At 42.4% G+C, this 21,353-nt stretch overlaps 2 protein-coding genes and 1 non-coding gene across 20 annotated transcripts; 2 read left to right on the top strand and 1 right to left on the bottom strand.

Moving 5' to 3' along the window:
- The first annotated feature begins 9,519 nt into the window (after nucleotides 1-9,519).
- LOC9269032 (uncharacterized) lies at nucleotides 9,520-11,328 on the top strand. 3 transcript variants are annotated; one of them, XR_001544119.3, is made up of 3 exons: nucleotides 9,520-9,664; nucleotides 9,741-9,812; nucleotides 10,692-10,817. It is a non-coding gene; the product is annotated as an uncharacterized protein (transcript). The 3 variants fall into 3 exon arrangements; XR_001544118.3 differs by lacking the exon at nucleotides 9,520-9,664 and adding an exon at nucleotides 10,852-11,328 and having other exon boundaries at nucleotides 9,665-9,812; nucleotides 10,692-10,764; XR_001544116.2 differs by lacking the exon at nucleotides 9,520-9,664 and having other exon boundaries at nucleotides 9,665-9,812.
- A 1,186-nt stretch (nucleotides 11,329-12,514) lies between these two features.
- LOC107275907 (putative UPF0481 protein At3g02645) lies at nucleotides 12,515-14,430 on the bottom strand. The gene is made up of 2 exons (XM_015774090.1): nucleotides 14,099-14,430; nucleotides 12,515-13,772 (listed from the first exon to the last, which is right to left on the bottom strand). The coding sequence occupies exons 1-2, from the start codon at nucleotides 14,428-14,430 to the stop codon at nucleotides 12,515-12,517; spliced, it is 1,590 nt and encodes a 529-aa protein (XP_015629576.1).
- A 1,725-nt stretch (nucleotides 14,431-16,155) lies between these two features.
- Nucleotides 16,156-19,744, top strand: LOC9267654 (uncharacterized). 16 transcript variants are annotated; one of them, XR_010740409.1, is made up of 6 exons: nucleotides 16,156-16,308; nucleotides 16,382-16,460; nucleotides 16,696-16,769; nucleotides 17,108-18,818; nucleotides 19,383-19,419; nucleotides 19,504-19,744. XR_010740409.1 is itself a non-coding variant. In XM_066309039.1 (6 exons), exons 2-6 carry the CDS (start codon nucleotides 16,685-16,687, stop codon nucleotides 19,529-19,531), a joined length of 354 nt encoding a protein of 117 aa, XP_066165136.1. In that variant the 5' UTR covers nucleotides 16,156-16,308; nucleotides 16,382-16,684; the 3' UTR covers nucleotides 19,532-19,744. The 16 variants fall into 16 exon arrangements, 1 of the variants encoding a protein (XP_066165136.1); XM_066309039.1 differs by having other exon boundaries at nucleotides 16,382-16,769; nucleotides 17,130-17,281; nucleotides 18,767-18,818; XR_010740403.1 differs by adding an exon at nucleotides 16,569-16,588 and having other exon boundaries at nucleotides 17,108-19,744.
- The last annotated feature ends 1,609 nt before the right edge of the window (nucleotides 19,745-21,353 follow it).

A 21,353-nucleotide genomic window follows, 5' to 3' on the forward strand; every position in this document is an offset into this window, starting at 1 on the left:
CATATCAATTCCCCATCCTCTAAATGACCATGGTTTAATGATAGGATTCAAAGCCGATGCCGGTGCTCTCTGTATTGCTCCAAATTTCTGACAATCTTGACATCCCTTGTAATACTTGAAACAATCTTCCAGCATTGTCGGCCAAAAATACCCTGCACGACCAAGCAACCACTTCATCTTATGAGCCGATTGATGAGTACCACAAATTCCTTCGTGAACCTCACCGATTGCAACCTTAGCTTGATTGGCACTCAAACACTTAAGCAACACCCCATCAATCGTTCGATAATAAAGCTCATCATCCAACAAAGTATACTTTAACGTATTGTAACGCAATTTCCGAGAAGCCGATTGAGATGGATTCTGTAAATATTGATGTACATCATATCTCCAATGATCGGCTGTTAATGCAGCAACTTCAACCCTAATGTATTTGATCATCGGCTTATACCCTGGTGCCCCTTGGGCCAAATCATTAGCTTCAATATTTTGTTCTCGAGACACATGTTTCAAAGTCACCAGCCGAAACTCCATCAGTTCTTGGCACTTCTCATTATAAACCAGTAATGTATCATTTTTGCACTCATACTCCCCTGCCAATTGACTGATCACTAGCAAAGAATCCCCCATAATTTCAATAGCATCGGCTTCAACTTCCTTGAGTAACTGCAATCCTTTGAGAACTGCCTCATACTCAGCTTGATTGTTGGTTGCATAAGGTTTAATGGTATAAGCAAACTCAAAACATGCTCCCCAAGGGGAAATTCTAACTAAGCCGATACCACAACCATGAGTACATACTGATCCATCAAAGAATAAAGTCCATGGCACAATCTCAACCGAGCCGATTGAATTATCACGATGATCAACAATGAAATTGACTATAGCTTGCCCCTTGACTGCCTTCGGGGACTCATACCGAAGATCAAACTCTGTTAAGGAAAATATCCACTTTCCAACCCTTCCTTTCAAAATTGGAGCCGATAACATGTACTTGACGACATTGGCTTTGCATATGACAGTGCATTCGTTGGACAATAGATAATGCCTAAACCTTGTACATGAAAAATATAAACACAAGCACAACTTCTCCACAGGGGAATATATAGTTTCTGCATCTAAGAGCTGACGACTTAGATAAAATACAACCCTTTCCTTTCCTTCCAGCTCCTGAATCAGGACCGAGCCGATTGACTTCCCACTGGCTGACAGATATAATCTAAAAGTTACCCCTTTCGATGGAGGAATCAAAATTGGAGGAGAGCTAAGATATTCCTTAATACTATCCAAAGCCTTCTGTTGCTCTGCCCCCCAAGTAAACTTTTGATCGGCTTTCAATCTTAATAATGGTGTAAAAGGCTCTAACCTTCCAGACAAGTTAGAAATAAACCTTCGAACAAAATTTATCTTGCCGATCTCTCTTGCAATTCTGTCATATTCTCTGGAGGCTGAATTTTCTTGATTGCATTAATACTCCTTTGAGTTAACTCAATCCCCCTCTCACGAACAAGAAATCCTAAGAACTGGCCAGCCGATACGCCAAAAGCACACTTTGTCGGGTTCATCTTCAGGCCATACTTCCTAGTTCTCTCAAAAACCTTCCTCAGATCGACTATGTGGTCCTCTATCTCTTTAGACTTAACAACCACATCATCAATGTAGACCTCAACTAACCAACCGATCAGATCATGATATATATAATTCATAGCTCTCTGATATGTAGCTCCGGCGCTTTTCAAGCCGAAAGTCATTACAACCCACTCAAACAAGCCGATTGCACCAGGACACCTAAAAGCTGTCTTATGGATATCTTCTTCGGCCATGAAGATCTGATTGTATCCCGCATTTCCATCCATAAAACTCAATATCTTGTGCCCTGAAGCAGCATCAACCAGCTGATCGGCTACTGGCATTGGATACTCATCCTTTGGGGTAGCTTTGTTTAAATCCCTGAAATCAATGCACACCCTGACCTTGTCGTTCTTCTTGATAACAGGAACTATACTAGAAACTCACTCAGCATATCGGCAAGGACGAATAAAACCAGCATCATATAGACGTTGAATCTCAGCTTTGACAGGTTCAAGCATATGAACTTTGCATCTTTTCGGAGGTTGTTGGTGTGGTCTAAGCCCTGGTTTGATAGGTAGCCGATGTTCAACAATTGATCGGCTGAGTCCTGGCATCTCATAATACTCCCAAGCAAAGCAATCTATGAATTCCTTTAACAGCTCTATCAACTTGGTTCTAAATTCTGAAGATAAATTCTTACTAATAAATGTCGGCCTTGGTCGATCACCTGGACCTATGTCAATTTCTTCCAAATCGTCGGCCGACATGAAACCCTGTCCTTGCTTGTCATCGAGATCATCTACTGTGTCCTTGGTGTAAACGTTTGAACCCTCCACGACACCCTCAAAATAATAGCTTGGGCTCTCCGTCTTCAATTGGCTGTATATCAGAATCGGACACTTTTAGAAAATCTCCATCCCAAACTTTTCCAGATAAGCAATCGAGACCATCCATCTCCCAAAGAGCTAAATCGGCACTAGCAACATTAACTAACCTGTCAGTTGGAACAATTTCAATCTTCTGCCTTGCCACTGAATCAAGCATTGATGCATGGTTGAAGGAATGCAACAATTAGCATGAATCCAATCGCTTCCAAGCAACAAGTTGTAGGAACCCTTCCCATCGATGACAAAGAATGTTGTAGGGATAGTTTTGCTGCCAACTGTCAGCTCCACATTTAAAACTCCTTTGGTTTCCGATGGATTGCCACCAAAATCTTTGAGCACCATGTTTGTATTGATGAGATCCTCAGCATTTCTGCCCAACTTCCTAAATGTAGCATAAGGCATCAAATTCACTGCAGCCCCACCATCGACCATCATCTTGGACATCGGCTTCCCATTGACATAGCCATTTATATACAATGGTTTAAGATGCCGATTCTCTGTCCCTTCAGGCTTCTCAAAGACTGCTTGTTCTGGTGATAAAACCAACTTAGCCGATTCTTCTTCAACTTCATCGACATCGGCTTGCTTGACCCCAAACTCAGCAGGCAACGTGAAAACCATGTTAACCGACGCAGTCACAACACTTTTCCCTTTAGCCAATCTCTTTGCTTCATCGACTGTGGCTTCATCGGCTATAGGAGCTTGATTCTTAACACGCCACTCCTGCTTCGGCTTCGTCTTCTTTAACCGATGATTGATTTCTTGCTCAACTTCTTGAAAGCGCTCCCTGTTCCTCAACCTTTGAACCCTCCTCTTCTAATTTTTCGTAAAAATACCAGAAGGACACCATTGAGTCTTCCTGCCTTCATTGTCCTCTTGGTTACAATATTGGTTCACCGGGCCCAATCTTTGATGAGCAGGAACTCTTGCTTGCCATAGCCGATTGCTTCTATTGAACGATCGACTTGAATTTTCTGCAACATTACTGCACCCAGGATAGTCTTGAATAGATGGCAGCCTCATACCTTCATTCCAGCAAAATCTAAAGAACTCACAGCCCCAATGAGGATCAAAACCGCCATCATCTTCTTCATAATACCTCTCCAGCTGTTTGTCATACTTCTTCTGATACTTATTGATAATTTTAGCCGAATTCACCTGAAAACCTCTTGCACGACCTCCATCGACTGTTCGGCCAGCTGTATGCACCATATTGACAGGAAAAGGATTGCCATCAACCTTCATCGGCCTCTTAGAATCATCAAATTTGATTTTGCCTCCCTCAATAGCTGCCTGGATCTGTTGCCTGAAGACCTTGCAATCATTAGTAGAATGAGACCCAGAATTATGCAAGCTTCTGGATCTTAGCTTTAACAGAGCCATCTTTACCAGTCGAAGACGGCGATGCTGTTGTGATTCTGACTTCTAATCGGTCCCACTGGGCGTGCCAAAAACGTGTTTATGTGAAAACACGAGGCCTGGGAGATCTGCTTAACTCCAGTGCAGTTCCAAAACTCGCATTCGGGTAAGCTAGCATGCTAGTTGATTTGATCCTGCAATCAACAAGAAACAAAGACAAAGAAACCGCGGTTAAATCCATAAACGATAGCCGATCGGCTAGGTGCCGATGACATATCATTTACCTTTGAGCCAATGTCATATATGCATCGATCGGCAGTCATTAATAAATAAGACAGAACTAAATCTACTCGATCGGCTGTAGATATTAACGGTATATAATCCTTATATCGATATATACTTAAATCAAGTGATTGGGATAGATCGGTCGCCATGCCGAGCCAGTATAAATCACTTAGATCGAAATATATATTAATAATGAGACTATATATATTCATAGCATAGCCGATCAGATAGATCTAGCATGTATCGGCTAATACTCCGATACCACTCTATACTAAGATATCAAAGCAAGTAAAATATATCAAACAAAAGCCTAATATACTTAAATGCGACAAGATCTTAACATAAAGGGCAGATTTAACATATCAATGAAGCATATAAGGTAAACATAGTTAAATCAGGTAAGATCGGCTGAAACCCCGATACTACCCTAATCGGCAACCAAGAAACAGGCTAGAGATTGATATTCTAATCATGACTCATAAGATCAAACTCAACTGATACAGCTATAAGTATGAAAGAAGGACAATATCTAGACAATCAAGCCATTGGAAGTTTCATAGAGTGGTGGATATCCTATATAATCTAAGCCAACGTCATTATTTAACCTAATCGGCTGCCCTCCACTGACAGATGTTAGCCGATTATAGGTTAGATAGCGATATTGCCAGAGATTATGTAAGATATATGATAACTCAACGAATTACATAAACAAGATTAGAGTATCATAAGGATGGAAGCACTAATCCCAAGAACGCAAGCCGCCATAACAAGTTTTACCTCTTGCTGAAGATCGAAAACGATGCAGCTCAACCCGAAAGCAAGAACTCGTCGAAACAAAACGAAAGCAAAAAGGGTGGCGATGCGCCGAGATTGTATTGAACGTGTGTTGTTTGATTACATGGGGCTCGGGTCTATTTATACTCAAGAATTACAAGATATGTCCATATCGGACACGACTCTTATCTCTAACAAACTCTAAGATACCATAAGTCTTTGCGGCAGACTTTTGCCCAAACATATCTCTAAGGAAATTACATAAAATATCCTAATTAATAGATACAATTGCCTCCTCAGAACTCTATCCATGCGTGGCAATCATCATGAAGCACATCAACCTAAACCGACAACGTATGCTGTGTCATATTGTCGGATTCGGCTCAATCGGCTAACCCCGTCTGACTCGAACTCTGCCGATCTTAGCCATAGCCAATTCGGACTCCAGCCGATTCTCACTCTGTTTCCGGGACGATTTCCATCTCGATTTCTTCTCCATCTTCGATCCTTGGATTACCAAATTTGTTCATTAACATACCCACATGTTAGTGGGCCCCACTTCCTCACCTCATCCCCTCTCTTCTATATGTATCCTATCCCCTCTCTCTTCTATGAGAGCAGGGTTGAGCGGAGAGCGGCGGCAGACGGAGCAGGCGGGGGTGGAGCGGCGGCGCGCCTGGGCCATCTCCATTGCACCACCTCTCTCCACTGGCCGAGCGCGCTGCCGAGGTGAGGCGAGGGGATGGCACGGTTGGCAGCTAGAGGGGGTTGGGCAGCGATCGGAGAGGACCGACGGTAAGAAGGCCCCCAAGGCTACGAGAGTTGAAAGGATTGAATAAGGAGAGGATAGAGGCGAGGAGAGGGGAGGGGAGTCGGTGAGCTCGAGCTCTCTATCCTACTCACCCATCCTCGCCGACCACCACCTGCAACCACTTGCTCTGCCGCCTCGACGTCGACCCCCCTCATGCATGGCACCAGCGCGTCCACCGCTACCCCGACGCCGAGCCATGGCTCCGCTAGGACAGGCACGGGCCTTGCTGCGAGGTGCGACGATGAAGACTGTGTGACCGCCTCGCCCACCATTAATAGGTTTAATCTTGTTGATTAAGTGTTCCTATCATGTGAGTGCGTGTAGTAGAGCTGTACTCAGTCATGTGTGTAAGTGAGAGGTGTATGTGTGAGTTAGTTGGATCGGTGATAGCTATGACCTGCATGCAAGTGATTACACAGTGCACATTGCCTTGGAGGAGCGGCCAAGTCAAGTGAAGTGAGAGTCATGGTGTGTGTGTGCATTAGCCGCTGGTGTGCAGCCACACAGAAATTTACTTGTGTGTGCATCCAGTGCTTGTGTGTAAAAGTTCTTGTGTTCATCTGTTAGCCATTTCTTCAGCGTATAAACAACTACGTGAGTGTGTGATCTTGTGAGCTAGTGCCAACAGTGGTATCAGAGCTAGGTTCGAGAGATGCCGAAGATCGGCGACGGCAGCAAGGCTATTGCCGGTGACGACGACAACAGCAAGCTAGTGGTGCAGCAAGTGAAGGATGCGGGGGTGACACTATGTTACCCCATGCTCGGAGGGAACAACTATGGTGTTTGGGCGGTGAAAATGAAAATTTTCATGCGTGCACAAGGTGTGTGGGCTGCCGTGGAGGGCGATGTGTGGGCTGCCGTGGAAGGCGACGCGGCCGATGAGAAGATGGACCAAATGGCTCTCGTCACCATTGTCCAAGCTGTGCCATATCCGAGAAGGAGAAGGCGAAGGAGGTGTGGGATGCCCTCAAACAGATGAACATGGGTGAAGAGCGTGTCAAGAAGGCTCGAGTACAAACCCTCAAGAGGGAGCTTGATGGTATGTACATGAGTAATTCTGAGAAAATTAACGATTTCGCTTTAAAGGTTACCACGAAAATTTCATAGAGTATGTTAGTTAATGAAGAATTTAAGAAACTAACTTGGACCATGATTTATTAAGAAATATTTATTCCCTTGTTTACTTCATTACTTTAATTAATTTGCACATTATTTTAAATTCTAAAACAAGCTAAGTAATTTTTAAATTCTTACAAACTCAATACAATTGAAACACTTGATTTGAAAGAAAAATAAAAAAGACACTTATGATGAACCAACATTGTCATGAACTTACGATGTTTGTGGGTTGATCTCTTATGACAAAACAACAATTGTCATGATAAGCCGTGGGATTAGTTAATGATGATTTGTCCTTAATTTTGTGACGAACATCTTATTTTCGTCATTAGGCCACACCGCCCTCCACCAAACGTCATAAATGAAATGGTATAATGACGAACAACTCCGATGTCACGAGAAAATTGTCATAGAAGGTCACATGTGTTGTATTGCGCCTTTCCCTCTTCTCCTCCGCCTCCCCCCTTCCAATAAATGTTCCCATACACTCGTTTTGACTTTGGTCAAAGTCAAGTTTAACTAAGTTATAGACAAATATAATAATATTTATAATACTAACTTAGCTTCATCAAATCAATAATTGAATATATTTTCATAATAAATTTGTCTTGGGTTGAAAATATTACTACTTTTTCTATAAACTTGATCAAACTTAAAACTTAAAGTAGTTTGACTAAAACGGAGGGTGTATATAATATAAAATGAGCCACTTAAATAAATGTTCACTGCAAATGACACGCCAAAAATTCCTGAAAATTTTACTGAAAATTAGTTCGCCTTGTAGCCTGTCCCATAAAATTTTCATCAATGCAGGAGTCAATCAGTCCTCACTCCTCAGTTTGAAAAATGAAATACAGTGTAGTATAACTATACATCTCATTTTCATATCAACAAAATTTAAGGACGAGGTCTTACTGTAGATGGCCATAAGGCCCGAGGCCCGAAGGCCTGGCCCACAGTACGTCATTTTGTCTTGGCCCAAGTAGCCCGGCCCGACTGCCGGACTGTGCCTGGGCCTCCCCACCGGCACACTGGGATGGCCCGGCACGATCGGGCCAGCCCGGCACGATGGGCCGGCAGGCTAGGCCCGACACACAAAGTATAGGGACTAAAAATAGACATATTAATATCACGGTCCAAAGAATAGGGACGTAAAATAGACTTATTTTAGCTATTTATATATCACAACCCAAAAAAGAGGCGAAATCCCTAATACACGATTAGTCGCGCGCCCCCTCCCCGTGACATCCCGGCCCAATAAGGATTAGGCCTGTGTGGCCCATGTGAGCTGTGTGCACATGTTTAGTACCACCTTGCAAGTTTAGCACGAGTGGAACCGACTTATAAGGCATCTTCCCTCCAACCATATCACTCCCGGGTTAACCCTTTTACACGAAACGAGGACGAAAGTGTAAATGGGGTGGTATGTGTAAGTGGGCCCGCTTGTCGATTGGTCTGGGCTACACGGTTCTGGAGAGAGGGCTGTTACACTCCCCCGCGCGCGGAGATGGGGCCGCAGGCGACGTGTTTTTTTTCTTTCCGTATCTTTTTCTTTTTTTGGTTTTTTAATACATATGTATACAAACTTTGTATACACGTATATAAATTTTGTATGTGAGTACCTTTTTATATATAGATGTACAAACTTTGTATATATACATACATAAAGTTGGTATATTTTGTATACATACATATACAAATTGTATATACGACGTATACAAACTTTGTATATGCGTATATAATTTTTATACATATATACATATTAGAAATATACGTATGTATATACTTTATGTATATAAAGTATATATGTATATACATGACGTGTTTTTTTTCTTTCCGTATCTTTTTCTTTTTTTGGTTTTTTAATACATACGTATACAAACTTTGTATACACGTATATAAATTTTGTATATGAGTACCTTTTTATATATAGATGTACAAACTTTGTATATATACGTACATAAAGTTGGTATATTTTGTATACATACATAAACAAACTTTATATACGACGTATACAAACTCTGTATACGCGTATATAATTTTTATACATAATACATATTAGAAATATATGTATGTATATACTTTATATATATACGTATAAACTTTATAAGTATATATGTATATACATGTATAAAGTTTATACGTATGTATATAAAGTATATCTCTACTACTTAAAAAATCGGTAGTGGTGGTCTTGATTCCTAACACAGCAGACGCATTTGACAGACACACGTAATCTCAACCATCCGATTGCCATATCCAACTGCCTCGATCTCCTCCCCACCGCGCATCGCTCCTCTCCCCTTCTCTCGGATCGATCTCCTCTCCCTCCCCACGCCGCGTCCTTCGCCCTCCTCCCTGCGTCGCCTCCTTGCCCCGCCGCCGCGTCGCCTCATCACCAGACCCGCGATCACCGCCGCCCTCTCCAATCTACCGCACCGCCATCGCCGCTCCCTCTCTCTCCCCGCGTCACGCCAACCCCCAATCCGTCGCCGTCCCCACACCGCGCCGCCGCCCCTCGCCTCTCCACCACGCCGGTCTCCTCTGCGAGCGCTGCCCACGATTCGCCGCCGTCGCTCACAACTCGTCGCCGCCGGCTCCTCGCCTCTCCGCCGCCGTGACACCGATGCCCGCCGCTCTACCCTTACTCTCGTTCGCGACGCCACCGATCTTTGTATGCCCGCCTCCGTGCCGCCAGATCGCCGTCGCCTGGAGTCTTCGGGGAACAGCCTCAACGAAAATCCGAGCACCGTCGTCGACGGCCATCTCCGCCCAGCGTGCCTGATCCCTGGAACAGCCTCGCGCGGTGCCAAAACCACCTCCGCCGCCGTCTTGAAGCTGGCCGTCCTCTCGCCAGGTGCCGTCATTTGCCCCTGATGTATGGTTTAGATACCCACGGACAAAATCCCACATGTACTAGCTCACTGCATCAGCACCAGCTCCGAAGCTCCGATCTGGCGGCGTCGCCGGCATCCAGGCAAGACATCAAGCCTACGCTGCACCAAGTAAGCTACCCGATCTCTTATTTTTCTCTTTAATTTGCTTTCTTCAGCTCCTGTTTTGCCATCTTTGTAAGAATAAGAAATCATTAGGGGTGGCTGCAGTGGTGCAGGGGATCGATGTGATCCATGCTGTCGCAATCAGGTTACTAATTAATATCTAGCTCGCTGACCAAACAAATTTGTGTTTTTGTGTATCAGGCTTGTGCTGTGGAGTTTAAACATGCTAAAAGTGTTTCATTGATTCTTTGATTGCACCAATGTGATGTCCCTGAGTTATTTGTGGCATGGGTTTCATTTTTTCTACTGCAACAATCTGTTGGAATATATGGAAAACGGTCCCATTTCAATGCCATTTTTTAAGATGCAGAATGGCGTAATGTAGTATCTTTATTGCAAGGAATGAATCACACTCTTACAGTATTTTGAAAAGATAAGAATGTTCTCTTCTTGCTGCCTTAATTTTGGCCTGCATATTTGTGTCCACATGTATCCCATTATTAAATGGTGTTATGATTCCTGAATTCCTCCGTCTAGCATATCCGTTGACAAATTGGTCAAATTTAGGCATGATTTTGCATGTTTCAGACCTTCAGTATATATAGTACGGTTAATCTGATGCAGAATAGTCGCTGGATTTAAAACCAAGTTCTATCCTAAGTTTACATCAAATAGTGGTTATTTAGAGAAGCGGGTAGACTGAAACAATACAATCAATATATCTTACTTGCAAATTTGACCTCCCTTTATAGCATTTGCTTGATTGTGGCAACATTTTTAGCTGTAGAAGTACTGGGAAGTATGGCAGATTGCCAAGTGGATAAGCGGACTGCAGATTGTTTTTTTGCTTCTGCGTAGCAGGCTGAAAAATTGAGCATCTCGCAGGTTAGGGGACTCTGCAGCCTTGGTGCTGCAATTTGTTGATCAAGGAGCAGCTGAGTATGCAGGTTAAGGCAATGTATCCTCTGTTCCTAGATCCTCAAACAAGTTAATAAAGATTTTATTGCCAAATTTGATTTGGATCTTTTACTGTAAATCTATGAAGTTGAGCATACTCTGCATAAGATGAGAGGAAGGCACAGGGGAGGGAGGCTGAAAATGAAGCTCGACGTTAAGAAAATGGACTTTGATGAGAGGACGATGTGGAAAATGGACTTTGATGATAGGGTGATGCTGAAAATCGACTTTGATGTTAAAGAAAATGGTTGAAAATGATAGGATTTCAAATGGTTCAAAATGATAGGATTTCTCTGCATACACTGCATTTTGATGGAGTTATATTTACAAAGGATTAGGATGAAAAAGCATTCGCACTTTATTTCCTTCGATGAGATAAAATAGCTAACTGTACTTTATTTCAGACATTTGCATATGGGTTCAATTTGTGTTGGAGCAAAGCTGCTAGATCGTGTGAATCACCCTGGTAAATCTGGAGCTTTATTTTCAGATGTATTTACTCTACAAAAACTGTCAAAGAACTAACTCAACTATCGATTTTAATAACAAGATGCTTTCAGTTTTATCATGGGTTATTATGTTTTGTTATATTTCTAACTACAGGTCAGCATCACTTAGTTGGTGCAAGCACCGTGGAACATATTTATTGAGTTGAACCCTAATTTAATTCTAATCCGATTGATTGCAAAATTATGTTTTTTTCCTCGACGGTAGGGTGCGGGTGCACTATTTATGCCGCCTGAGAGCATATGCTGCTCCATAATGGAATCAACATTCTTGTAATTGTATCCAGTTAATTCTTCCTAAATTTAATTGGCGCCACCAGTTAGTACTATTTTCTACCTACACATAGTGGCACGAACCAGCACTAACCACGGCTGAAGATAATTCTTCAGGTTATATATATATATATATATATATATATATATATATATATATATATATATATATATATGTGTGTGTGTGTGTGTGTGTGGATATTCCCTAATGGCAGATCCAAGGGCTGTGTTTGGTGCTGAATGAATCAGTTCTTTTTTATAAAAGGTGTAAGAAAGTCTGTAAAAAAGTTGTACCAGAACTGACTGAGCTTCCTTTTGGGTGAAATTGGTTTGCTACCACAAGTCCTTACTTTAACAAAAATGATATTTCCTATGCCAACCTATCTCATTCTATAGTTAGTTGTTACCACATCTTATTTTGACTATTTAATATGTTTTACGACATGTTACCGTAGCGTTAGCACGGGCATGCTACTAGTACATACGTATATACATGTAGTAGAGAGGAGAGACTAAAGGGTCAGAAACTGACCGCGCGCCACGCCAGGGGCGCGACTGATCGCCCCTTAGGGGCCCCAAGTAGAGGGAGGTAAAATAGACTTTTTTTACCTATATATGACACAGCCCAAGAGAGAGGAAAATAAGACTTATTCTGAGGAAAAGCACGATGGGCCGTCGTGCCTTCGGGCCGGCCCGACACAGCCCAAGTCGTGTTGAGCCGTGCCTGGGCCATGTGTGCGGCCCGTGGGCTGGCACGGCACGGCCCGGTGCATCGGCCGGGCCCCGACAAGCCTCGGCCCAGGCACGGCCGGTCCTGGGCCGGGCCGTGCCGGGCGGCCCAGATGGCCATCTATAGGCCTTACATTCCAGACACGTAACTGTACATCGATCAGGAGAAAGTGAAATGGTTTGGCTGCACCACAACTTATGGTAGTTATAGATAGTCTTTTCCGTCGGAGGATATAGATAGCATCAATCAGCGCCCTTTGTCCTGGCAATGCAGAAAGCCTGGAGGCTCATGAAGAGGATGAGCAGGGCCATCGTGATGCACGCCACGAGCTCCCTAGAGCCAAGAACCCGCGCCTTCAAGAACCTGTTGATCCTCACCTTCCAGCAGCTGTCGTGATGCCGATTCAGGTCGTCGATCACCCTGTCCAACGCCGGCACCCTCGTCAGCCTCACCGACCTCGTCATCCCATTCCACAGCTCCGCCACCTCCCTGTCGCTCTTGAGGTGGTTCAGGATCACCCCCGACTCCCTCAGCAGCCGGGCGTCCTCGTCGGTGTCGATGATCCCGTTCATCAGCTCGACGTACCTCGCCAGCACCAGCGCTCTGCGCCCTGTTGACGCCTCGAAGGCGACCATGTTCCGCAGCACGACCTCGCTGTTCACGTCGACCCGGATCACCGGGAGGCGCAGCGTCGCGGCTTCCGCGCAGAACTCGATCGTGGAGATGCCGCCGTTCGCCGGGACGAACCTGACGCCGGAGTAAGCTAGCTCGGCAACACAAGGCACCGCGATCTCCTCGAGAAGCGGCGATACGCAGCTCTTGTTGTTCTGAAAATCCTTAATGGGTTGTTGTCCTTGTGTTGGCTGTGAATTCAGTTGTTGCGCGATCATTGAGAGGCATGGTATTCTGGTGAGGAGCTTCAGTATGATCCTAACACCGAGATCAACCAGCACTGAAAGAAACTTGGTGACACGCTTGATGAGCAGGTCTGTTAATGAACGCAGAGTACTCTTCATGTGATGCTTCGATTGATCATCATCATCATCATCATCTGCTTGTTCTGTGGCATCATCCAAATCCAATCCTTCGACATAGCATGGAGCCATGTTAGAGTAGAGGAAATCAAGAAGGTGGGCGTGTCGTGTCGTGTCGGTGCACGGAGAGCCCGTGGCCACGAGGGAGGAGACCTCCTGAAAGAACCCGGACAGGACGGAGCTCAGGACAGATTCCGCTGTCGCACGCGACGAGCCTCGCATTTCCGTCGCCTTGAGGAGCAGAAACAGAGGGATCTGGTTCTCCAGCATGACAACGTCGTGCAGCACCATGGTGTGAGAGGATGTCCTCCGAGATGGATCAACCAAATGCGACATCCTTGACGGGATCCTCTGCAGCGCTGCCCGCTGGCTACTGTCCTGGCTAAACGTCTGCAAGAACTCGAGAAGGAACGACACGTCGATGGCCATCATCCATGCTAGTGCGTCATTGCTGAGGCCTAGATGCCTAGAGAAAAAAAAGAAATTAACAGGTACTTCCTTCGTCCCAAAATAAACGCAGCCATCAGTTTCCAATGTCCAATTTCGATCATTCATCTTATTTGAAAATTTTCTGAAAAAGCTAAAAAAAATATAAGTGACGCATAAAGTACTATTCATGTTTTATAATCTAATAATAACAAAATTACTAATCATAAAAACATTTCAAATAAGACGAACGATCAAGATTAGACACGAAAACTTATGGTTGTGCTTATTTTGAGACGGAGTGAGTATATTGATAGGGATGGAATATGAAGTTAGTCGAATCCTTTCTTTTACATGCAAACTGACCTGTGGTAGTAAGCTCGAATCTCGAATTCTAGCGTAGCGAAGACAGCCACGAGCTGTTGGAAGCTCATACCTGGGAGGTGGCGTTGGGCTCTCCTGGCAGCAGAGAGCTTGTACATCTCCATGTCACGGAGCTCTTCGCGACAATGGTGGTAAGGGCCAAGCGCAACCAGCTGAGGGGTGTAGGCTTCAGGTTTGGTGCATAGTAGGGGCTTTGGGACATCAAAGATGGAGATGGGTTGGCTGTCATGGACTTCGATCTCCTCATCAAGAATACGTTTGATGCGAATGATCCATTGTGCTTCGTCGAATTGGAGATTTGGACAAATCCCCATTAATTGTTGAATCGTGTTAAACGGATCGGAAGATTGATTTAAGATGATATGTAGTAAGAACGAGATGAGCATGCAAATCTTGTTCAGTTTTGTCACCAAAGAAACCAAACCTAGCGGAGACAGCAACATAAGGGGAAAAAAATATGTTGACTGTTACTGCATTTTTTTCCTGTAGTTAATTAATAGTGTAACCATGACACCAGCAGATTAAAGCTTCAATTATGGCTGACCGGTTAACGTTACACTAGAAGTACCATCCGTGCGTTGCTATGGATCTAACAAGTAATTTATTTGGGAACAAAGAGAACATTTTTTTAAAAAAAACACTATACAAGTTGGAACTGATTTTCCGAATTAGATTCCAGATGGTTGTATATTTTCTGTGAATACATATGCTTCTGCATACCCAATAAGCCATTCTTATATATTTATTTTAGTAAGAGGAAGAAAATTATGTCTATATTTATAGCTAATAATAAAAAAAATACATAAAGCTTCCGGTTTTTGTTGGTTCATCCTTTTTTTTTTTTTTGCCTTTTTTCTGATTTTTTTTTTGCACGTGGAAGGTTTTTTTTTCGCACACGCGTTAAGTCCGTTTTTTATCTCGTCTGGTCTGATCCGCACATGTGCGCAGCACGCCTCCAGCCACCGGTGGGCCGAACCCTATCGCCATCGCCACATCGATCTACTTCACCGTATGTTTCCTCCTTTAATTTATTGCAAATATTAATTCTCCACTCCTCCATCATTATTTTTCCATAATTCCCCTTTCAATTCGGCTTTAATTCACGGAATTTAATCTCTATTTAACAGTTTCGTGTTTGCAGCTGGATGAGCCACCGCTCCACTCGTGAAGCCACCGTCTCGCCCCACCTTATGCCAGGTGGAGAGGAACTTCAGTGAGCTACAATCTGTGCCCCTAGTGACGCAGACGAGGTGTTCAGGGTGCGCTGCCGCGGTGCTAGAGATGAAACACATATCATTGCCGCCAACGCCACAATGGAAAAAGAGAAAGGAAAAAAAAAAGAGACAAGAGAAATGAAAAGGGAGCGGATGAGAAGGAAAAAAAACAAAAGAAGAAAAAAAAGGAAAATAAAATGTTTTAGGTGGGTCCCACTTGTCAGTCAATGTAAAGTTAGTGTTGGTGTCACATCAGCATCCAAGTGGCATGCCATGTCAGCACCAAGTAACATCCCAGAGGGCTTCGTAGCAATATCAGACCAGAATGACACACTTTAACATGTTTTAAGATCTTTTTTTTTTTGCATTTTGGGAGTTTGACCTACATGACACCGACGCACAAGTTTAGAGATTAATTGTGCACTTTACTTTTTTATTATTGTAATACATGATTTTTTTTATTAAGATAAGTCTTTGACTAATAATGGCTTTATCTCATAGTACTAGCGTGACCGTGCATTGCAACGGCCTATATAGAGATGGGCTGCATGGGCATATTGGTTTACTTAAACGCTGTGGGAATGCTTGGAATTTATAGCGCCACGTCATGCGATTTTTTCAGAAAAACCCTCCTGCTTTCGTAAAATAATGCCCACATCCGAGTTTGTGTTCACCGTACGATCGCCGTGAGGCTCGATCCGACCATCCGTGTGGCTCAGCTGGCGGATGTTTCACTGCCCTCGGATCGGTGATTTGGGAATGAACGGCTTAGATATCATGCTTTCACCCTCCCCCACAAAACCCTAGCGCTGCCCAGCCGCCCCCAACCTCGCGCCCCACCCCCACGCCCGATGGCTGGTGCCGCCGCCTCGCCCTCTCGCTGCAAGACGATGGTGGCGCCGTCTCCTTTCACTCGCCCTCTCTCCGCGGGATAGCGGAAGCGCCATCTCATTCCCCGGCCGCGCCCTCTCGCCGCAGGCAATGTCTCCGTTCCCTTCCCCTGACAGTTTGGGTGTCGCCGAATCTCACTGGGATTAGTTCGCCACCGTAGGGAGTTGCCGGGACTGGTTCGTCACCTCTGCGACCTGGCGACCTGACGATCTGCTACCACGCATTCTACTCCTCCCCAGGTCAACTTTACACTCCCTTTGCCTAATCCTCTTAATCAATATATATGATCGATCCAGCCTGCTTGCTTGCGCTGATTCCATATTTGTTGTTCTACTCCTCTGCTGAAGCCATCAGCAGACACAATTTGGTACACTACTACTTAAATCCCTATTATATGCATATATACATATCTGTTCTAGCCCCTGATCTCTATTCTTGACTTGCTGCTCATTATGAGTTTCACATGATTGGTAGGAAGGAAAGAAAAAAGGGAGTGCAGGCTAGAATGCTAGATTATTCAGTACTAAAGTTTAAACATCACCGTCCAGGTACAGATCAAATCCTCTCCTTCTGTCCTGTATATATTGTATTGGAATTTAATATATGTTTTCAGGTTGCTGACATCATTCTGTTGATTGCTATTATGTCTACAAAAGTTTAAGGATTACTGCAGCTGCCTATATGATATGATTAAGATCTTTTGCACTGTAATAGTTGACAGATTTTCTTGGTCATCTGTATATGTTTTTTTTACACTATATGAATGTCGTGCTAAATCAAAATAGCTTTATATAGGAGCAGCAAAATTTTACTATGAAAATATTATTATAGAAAATGGATTTGAAATGTATATTATTATGGGTTCTCAACCATCTTCTCCTAACAGCATTTGTGCCCCTCACCAATAGCCTGCTACGATGGCCCACTAGATGCCATGGCCGCATGTGTTGTTCATGCTGGTGGCAGCGATGGTGGCATCCAGGCCCACATCAAGGCCTGCGCCACGCTGGGAGCAATCTGCTCCTCCGTTGTCACCGCACATAACACCATAGTCGTTCAGGTATGCTGCTGAATTTCTTCCTTTTCAGTTTGCTCTCTTCGGCTGATCGGCTCCTATGCGGGCTTCTGAGATAAGGAGGAGAAGAAATGATTAGGCTGACGCCAGTAAAATTTCTCTCTTTAACAAAAGCGTTCTATGTGCTTGGTAAAATTTTTAGTGGCAAATCTAAGTTTATTCTCAAATACATTTGTTCCTGCAACTTTTTTAATTATAATGTCGTATAACTTTTATGCCAGCTAACTTCTGCGTAAAAAACTTTTCACTAATAATGATAAAATATTGAAGATGACAGTGCACCATCTATGTCAACTACCAGAAATGTACAGGTTAAAGATGTGTACATCATCCTTCATAATGAAATCCTGATGTACATCGGTACATATATATGCCAATTGTTTCTGGAATCTTAACAAATTGGTCTACAAGAATATATACTTAAAAAAACCTTTTTTTATTATTATCAATTACGCTCATTCAGGATTGTAGATAAATGTATATGATATAGTACTACATGGCAGATGTGATTTTTTCCCCAAGATATATACTTCAAAAATATAAAAAGTTAGTTGGAGAGTTCAAGTTTTGATGTTCTTTGCTTAGTTGTCATTTTCCTGTAAATGTTAATGAGTGAATTCTGAAGTAATGTCAGTATTCCTTCATTGTACAATACTGGTAATAATATTTTGTGGGCATGTCAATGAGTTTTCTTGCTGTCACCTTTCTATGCTTCTGTTTTTAGGTATGGATGTTTTCTTATTGTCTTCTTTTGATGATATATGTGGTCTTCATATTTCTTATCAGATAATTTAGGTTTAGTTCCACGATAGCATATCATGTTTATGCTATCAGAAGGTTTTGCCTCAATTTCCTTCCTCTCCAACAAATCATATTTTATTTGTTAATTCGTCGTGCGCTAATTCAGTACACATAATGGTAACATACGCATTTGCATTGATGGTATTCTTTGTCGACAATCTTATATTGGCTATTGTGATGCATACATCATCAGAAATTCACTGTAAGCCTGACAATCTTGGCATATTACCCTTATATTTGGATCATGCAGTTAATTTTCTATGAGACAAACCTCAGGGTCTTTACGGCTCAGTATAGACAGATAATTGTGCCGATATTAAGGTAATGATATGATTTCATGGTGCAGGTCTTTTAGCCTCCTATCTGGAGGAAGCTCCATTATTCTACGAATCATATTGTAACCAATACATTGGGTCAATATTGGGTCTATAAGTCAAGGCAGTAATCACAGATTATGTTGTACATCTAGCGAACAAATATTTATTTGGTTCGATTGAAGATTTCAGTATTTGTGAACTTTACTAGACCGCAATTACTACATTTTTAAAATCAGTGCTGGCCCTATGTATGTTAGCTAACATTTTTCTTGTGCTATAGTCATTTCTATATCTGCTACTATTGTTTAATATTTAATGGAACATTGATTTCATAGGTTAGCGTTGTTTGCAGGGTGTTTCAGTGACACTGAAACCATGGTTGCCTGAGAGGATTAAAGCCACAGGTACTTCTGAGTTGTAACCTGCATAGTTCCATTCTCGGTTGATCTGTGTAGTCCATACCGATTAACAATACATATGTGCTATTCCAAAGAATCCAACCCTTAGTATCTCTAGCTATACGTACTGTGTTATTCTCTTTTCTGCTTTGATCATAAAGTATTATTTCAATTTATTTGTGTGTGACGAAGTGACATGCACTTCAAACAATTTTACATGAGACATGTCATATGTTCCAATAGGGCACACTGGGGTGTAATTTTTTCTTGACAAGCATTATTCCTACTTTCATTTTTTTTTCAGCGCTGCATTGTTTTGGAATTTTCTAATAACCCATCCTTCCAATTGAATTTTTTCTTTGCAAATATACTTATAGAGTTTTCATTATAAGCTGACTTCAAAATATGATTTTATAACTTTTTTAATTCATGAAATGTTATGTTTGCCCCTTCTCCAAAGCTACAGAGATATTTCAACACGGTTTCTTATATGAGTATTTGTACTACCTACTATATACTCATTGTGTAGCAATATATGGATGACATCCAAACATGCCCTGTATTCTATAGGGGATACCTCAAAATTCTGTGCCATTATGCAAAGGAGGTACCAATCGTCTACTAATCTGTTGTAAGTGATGTACTGTTGTTTTTATTAAGCTAAAGCACTAAATTTTTCTTTGTGCTGCAGTGCTATAGATGAGAAAAGATTCAATTAGTTCATGACGAAGGTATCTATGAGAAAATGCTGCAATTCTCATATCACCTAATGATTGTTGTTTTTTCTAACCTATACTCCACATTATGTAAGATCCATTCTCCTCTGTCATTGCTACTTTTTTGTAAGTGTACATGATTGTACAAACAATTATTTGAGCAAACAGATTGTATTCACATTTAAATCTTGGTGATAGTCACAATGTGTACATGCATATGTGGGTATGCTTCTGACATAAAGTTCTTTTAGACAATGTTTATATATAATTCTTAAAAGTTACAACTGTAGATACTGTGGCTGTGTTCGTTTGGGTGTGTTGGGAACCAATCTCCTGACCACAGAAAACGGAGTGGTCCATTAGCACGTGATTAATTAAGTATTTATTATTATTTTTTGAAAAATAGATCAATATGATTTTTAAATCAACTTTCGTATAGAAATTTTTTTGCAAAAAATATACCGTTTAGTAGTTTGAAAAGCGGGCACGTGAAAAATGATTGAGTTGAGTTGAGAAAGTTGGGAAAAGAAGTCACCTGTGTTGTTTTGATCTTAATAACACAGCTTGAAACATTTATACCCATGCACGCAGCGTAGCGCGTGATTCTTGCTAGTATATATTGAAATAATCTAGCCGGTTATTTTTTTAACCATCAACTTTTTTTTTATGATTCTCCTTTTAACCAACAGCATGAATTTTTCAGAGGGCGGTGCTTGCACACATGAGTAGGGATATGACGACGCACTACCGGACAATGCCTAATCTCTCCTGGTTCGCACCTTTGTAGTCCCGGTTGGATGTTTTTCCTTTTTTTTTTCCATTTTTTCCCTCTTAATTTTTAGTCACGGTTGGTGTTCCCAACATGGAATAAAAAGAGTAGAGGGATGGACACTTTTTCAACCGGGACTAAAAATGATCACCAACCAGGACTAAAGATCATAAAAAGGCTATGGGCTTTCCAACCGGGGCTAAAGGTGATTTTTAGTCCCAGTTCTTTTTTGAACCGGGGCTATTGTGGTTTTGGGTCGACCTAATAAAGATCAGTTCTCCAGTAGTGACGCCTGCGCATTTATTGTTGTAGAGATATGTGATAAAAACATAATCATAAGTAAATACTTTTGAATAGGGATTTAATAACATAAATTTTGTGTCAGGTAGATTTATATCCTAATAGAGTAATTTTTAGTCAAAATCTCGTCCTAAAGAAACAAAATACATCTTTATTTTTTTTTCAAACCAACGAGTAATTGCAACTAAGGGCACTTGATCGGTCGATAACATACTCCCTTCCATAGTAGAAAAAAAAGAAGGGAACCAGAGGTAAGCGGTTAGGTTTCCTTGACATGCAATCGAACCGCTTTGAGCCGGCTGCACCGGCCGGGTTTTTGGCGAACTGGACCGGCAGCCATACTAACGGGCCACAAATGTGCTGTCTAATGGCCCATTTGTTAACAACTAGTGCAGCTGGTGGTTTTTTTTTTGGCAAAAATAGATGGAAAAGGTGCACTAGGTGGAAATCGAACTTTGGTCCTCTGGTCCAGGAGTTGAAAGAGCAAAGTCCTATAGCCATCATACTATCCAACAACATATAACATAAGGGAATATGTAATATATATACATGTAGACTGTGACCACGGTTTGACCGCCCGGGTCACCGGTCGGACCGGCGGACCACTTAACCGAGAAATCGACCGGATCACCCACCAGTTGCATTAGTATGGCTGCTTGTCCAACTAGTTCCAGTTTAATGTCTGGTTTGCCAAAAAATTGGCCGGTTAAGTCGGCTCAAAGCTATTCGATTGAATGTCTGGTCTTTGAAGGAAAA

Source organism: Oryza sativa, chromosome 3, assembly GCF_034140825.1.
Source record: "Oryza sativa Japonica Group chromosome 3, ASM3414082v1".
Lineage (NCBI taxonomy): Eukaryota > Viridiplantae > Streptophyta > Magnoliopsida > Poales > Poaceae > Oryza > Oryza sativa.

Coding starts and splice junctions, on each gene's coding strand:
- LOC107275907 (XM_015774090.1), bottom strand. CDS start 14,430: ATGGGGATTTGTCCAAATCTCCAATTCGACGAAGCACAATGGATCATT. Junction 13,773..14,098: donor ATTCGAGCTTACTACCACAG/GTCAGTTTGCAT, acceptor TTTTTTCTCTAG/GCATCTAGGCCTCAGCAATG.
- LOC9267654 (XM_066309039.1), top strand. CDS start 16,685: ATGATTGGTAGGAAGGAAAGAAAAAAGGGAGTGCAGGCTAGAATGCTA. Junction 16,770..17,129: donor GTTTAAACATCACCGTCCAG/GTACAGATCAAA, acceptor CCTCACCAATAG/CCTGCTACGATGGCCCACTA. Junction 19,420..19,503: donor TGTGCCATTATGCAAAGGAG/GTACCAATCGTC, acceptor TTTGTGCTGCAG/TGCTATAGATGAGAAAAGAT.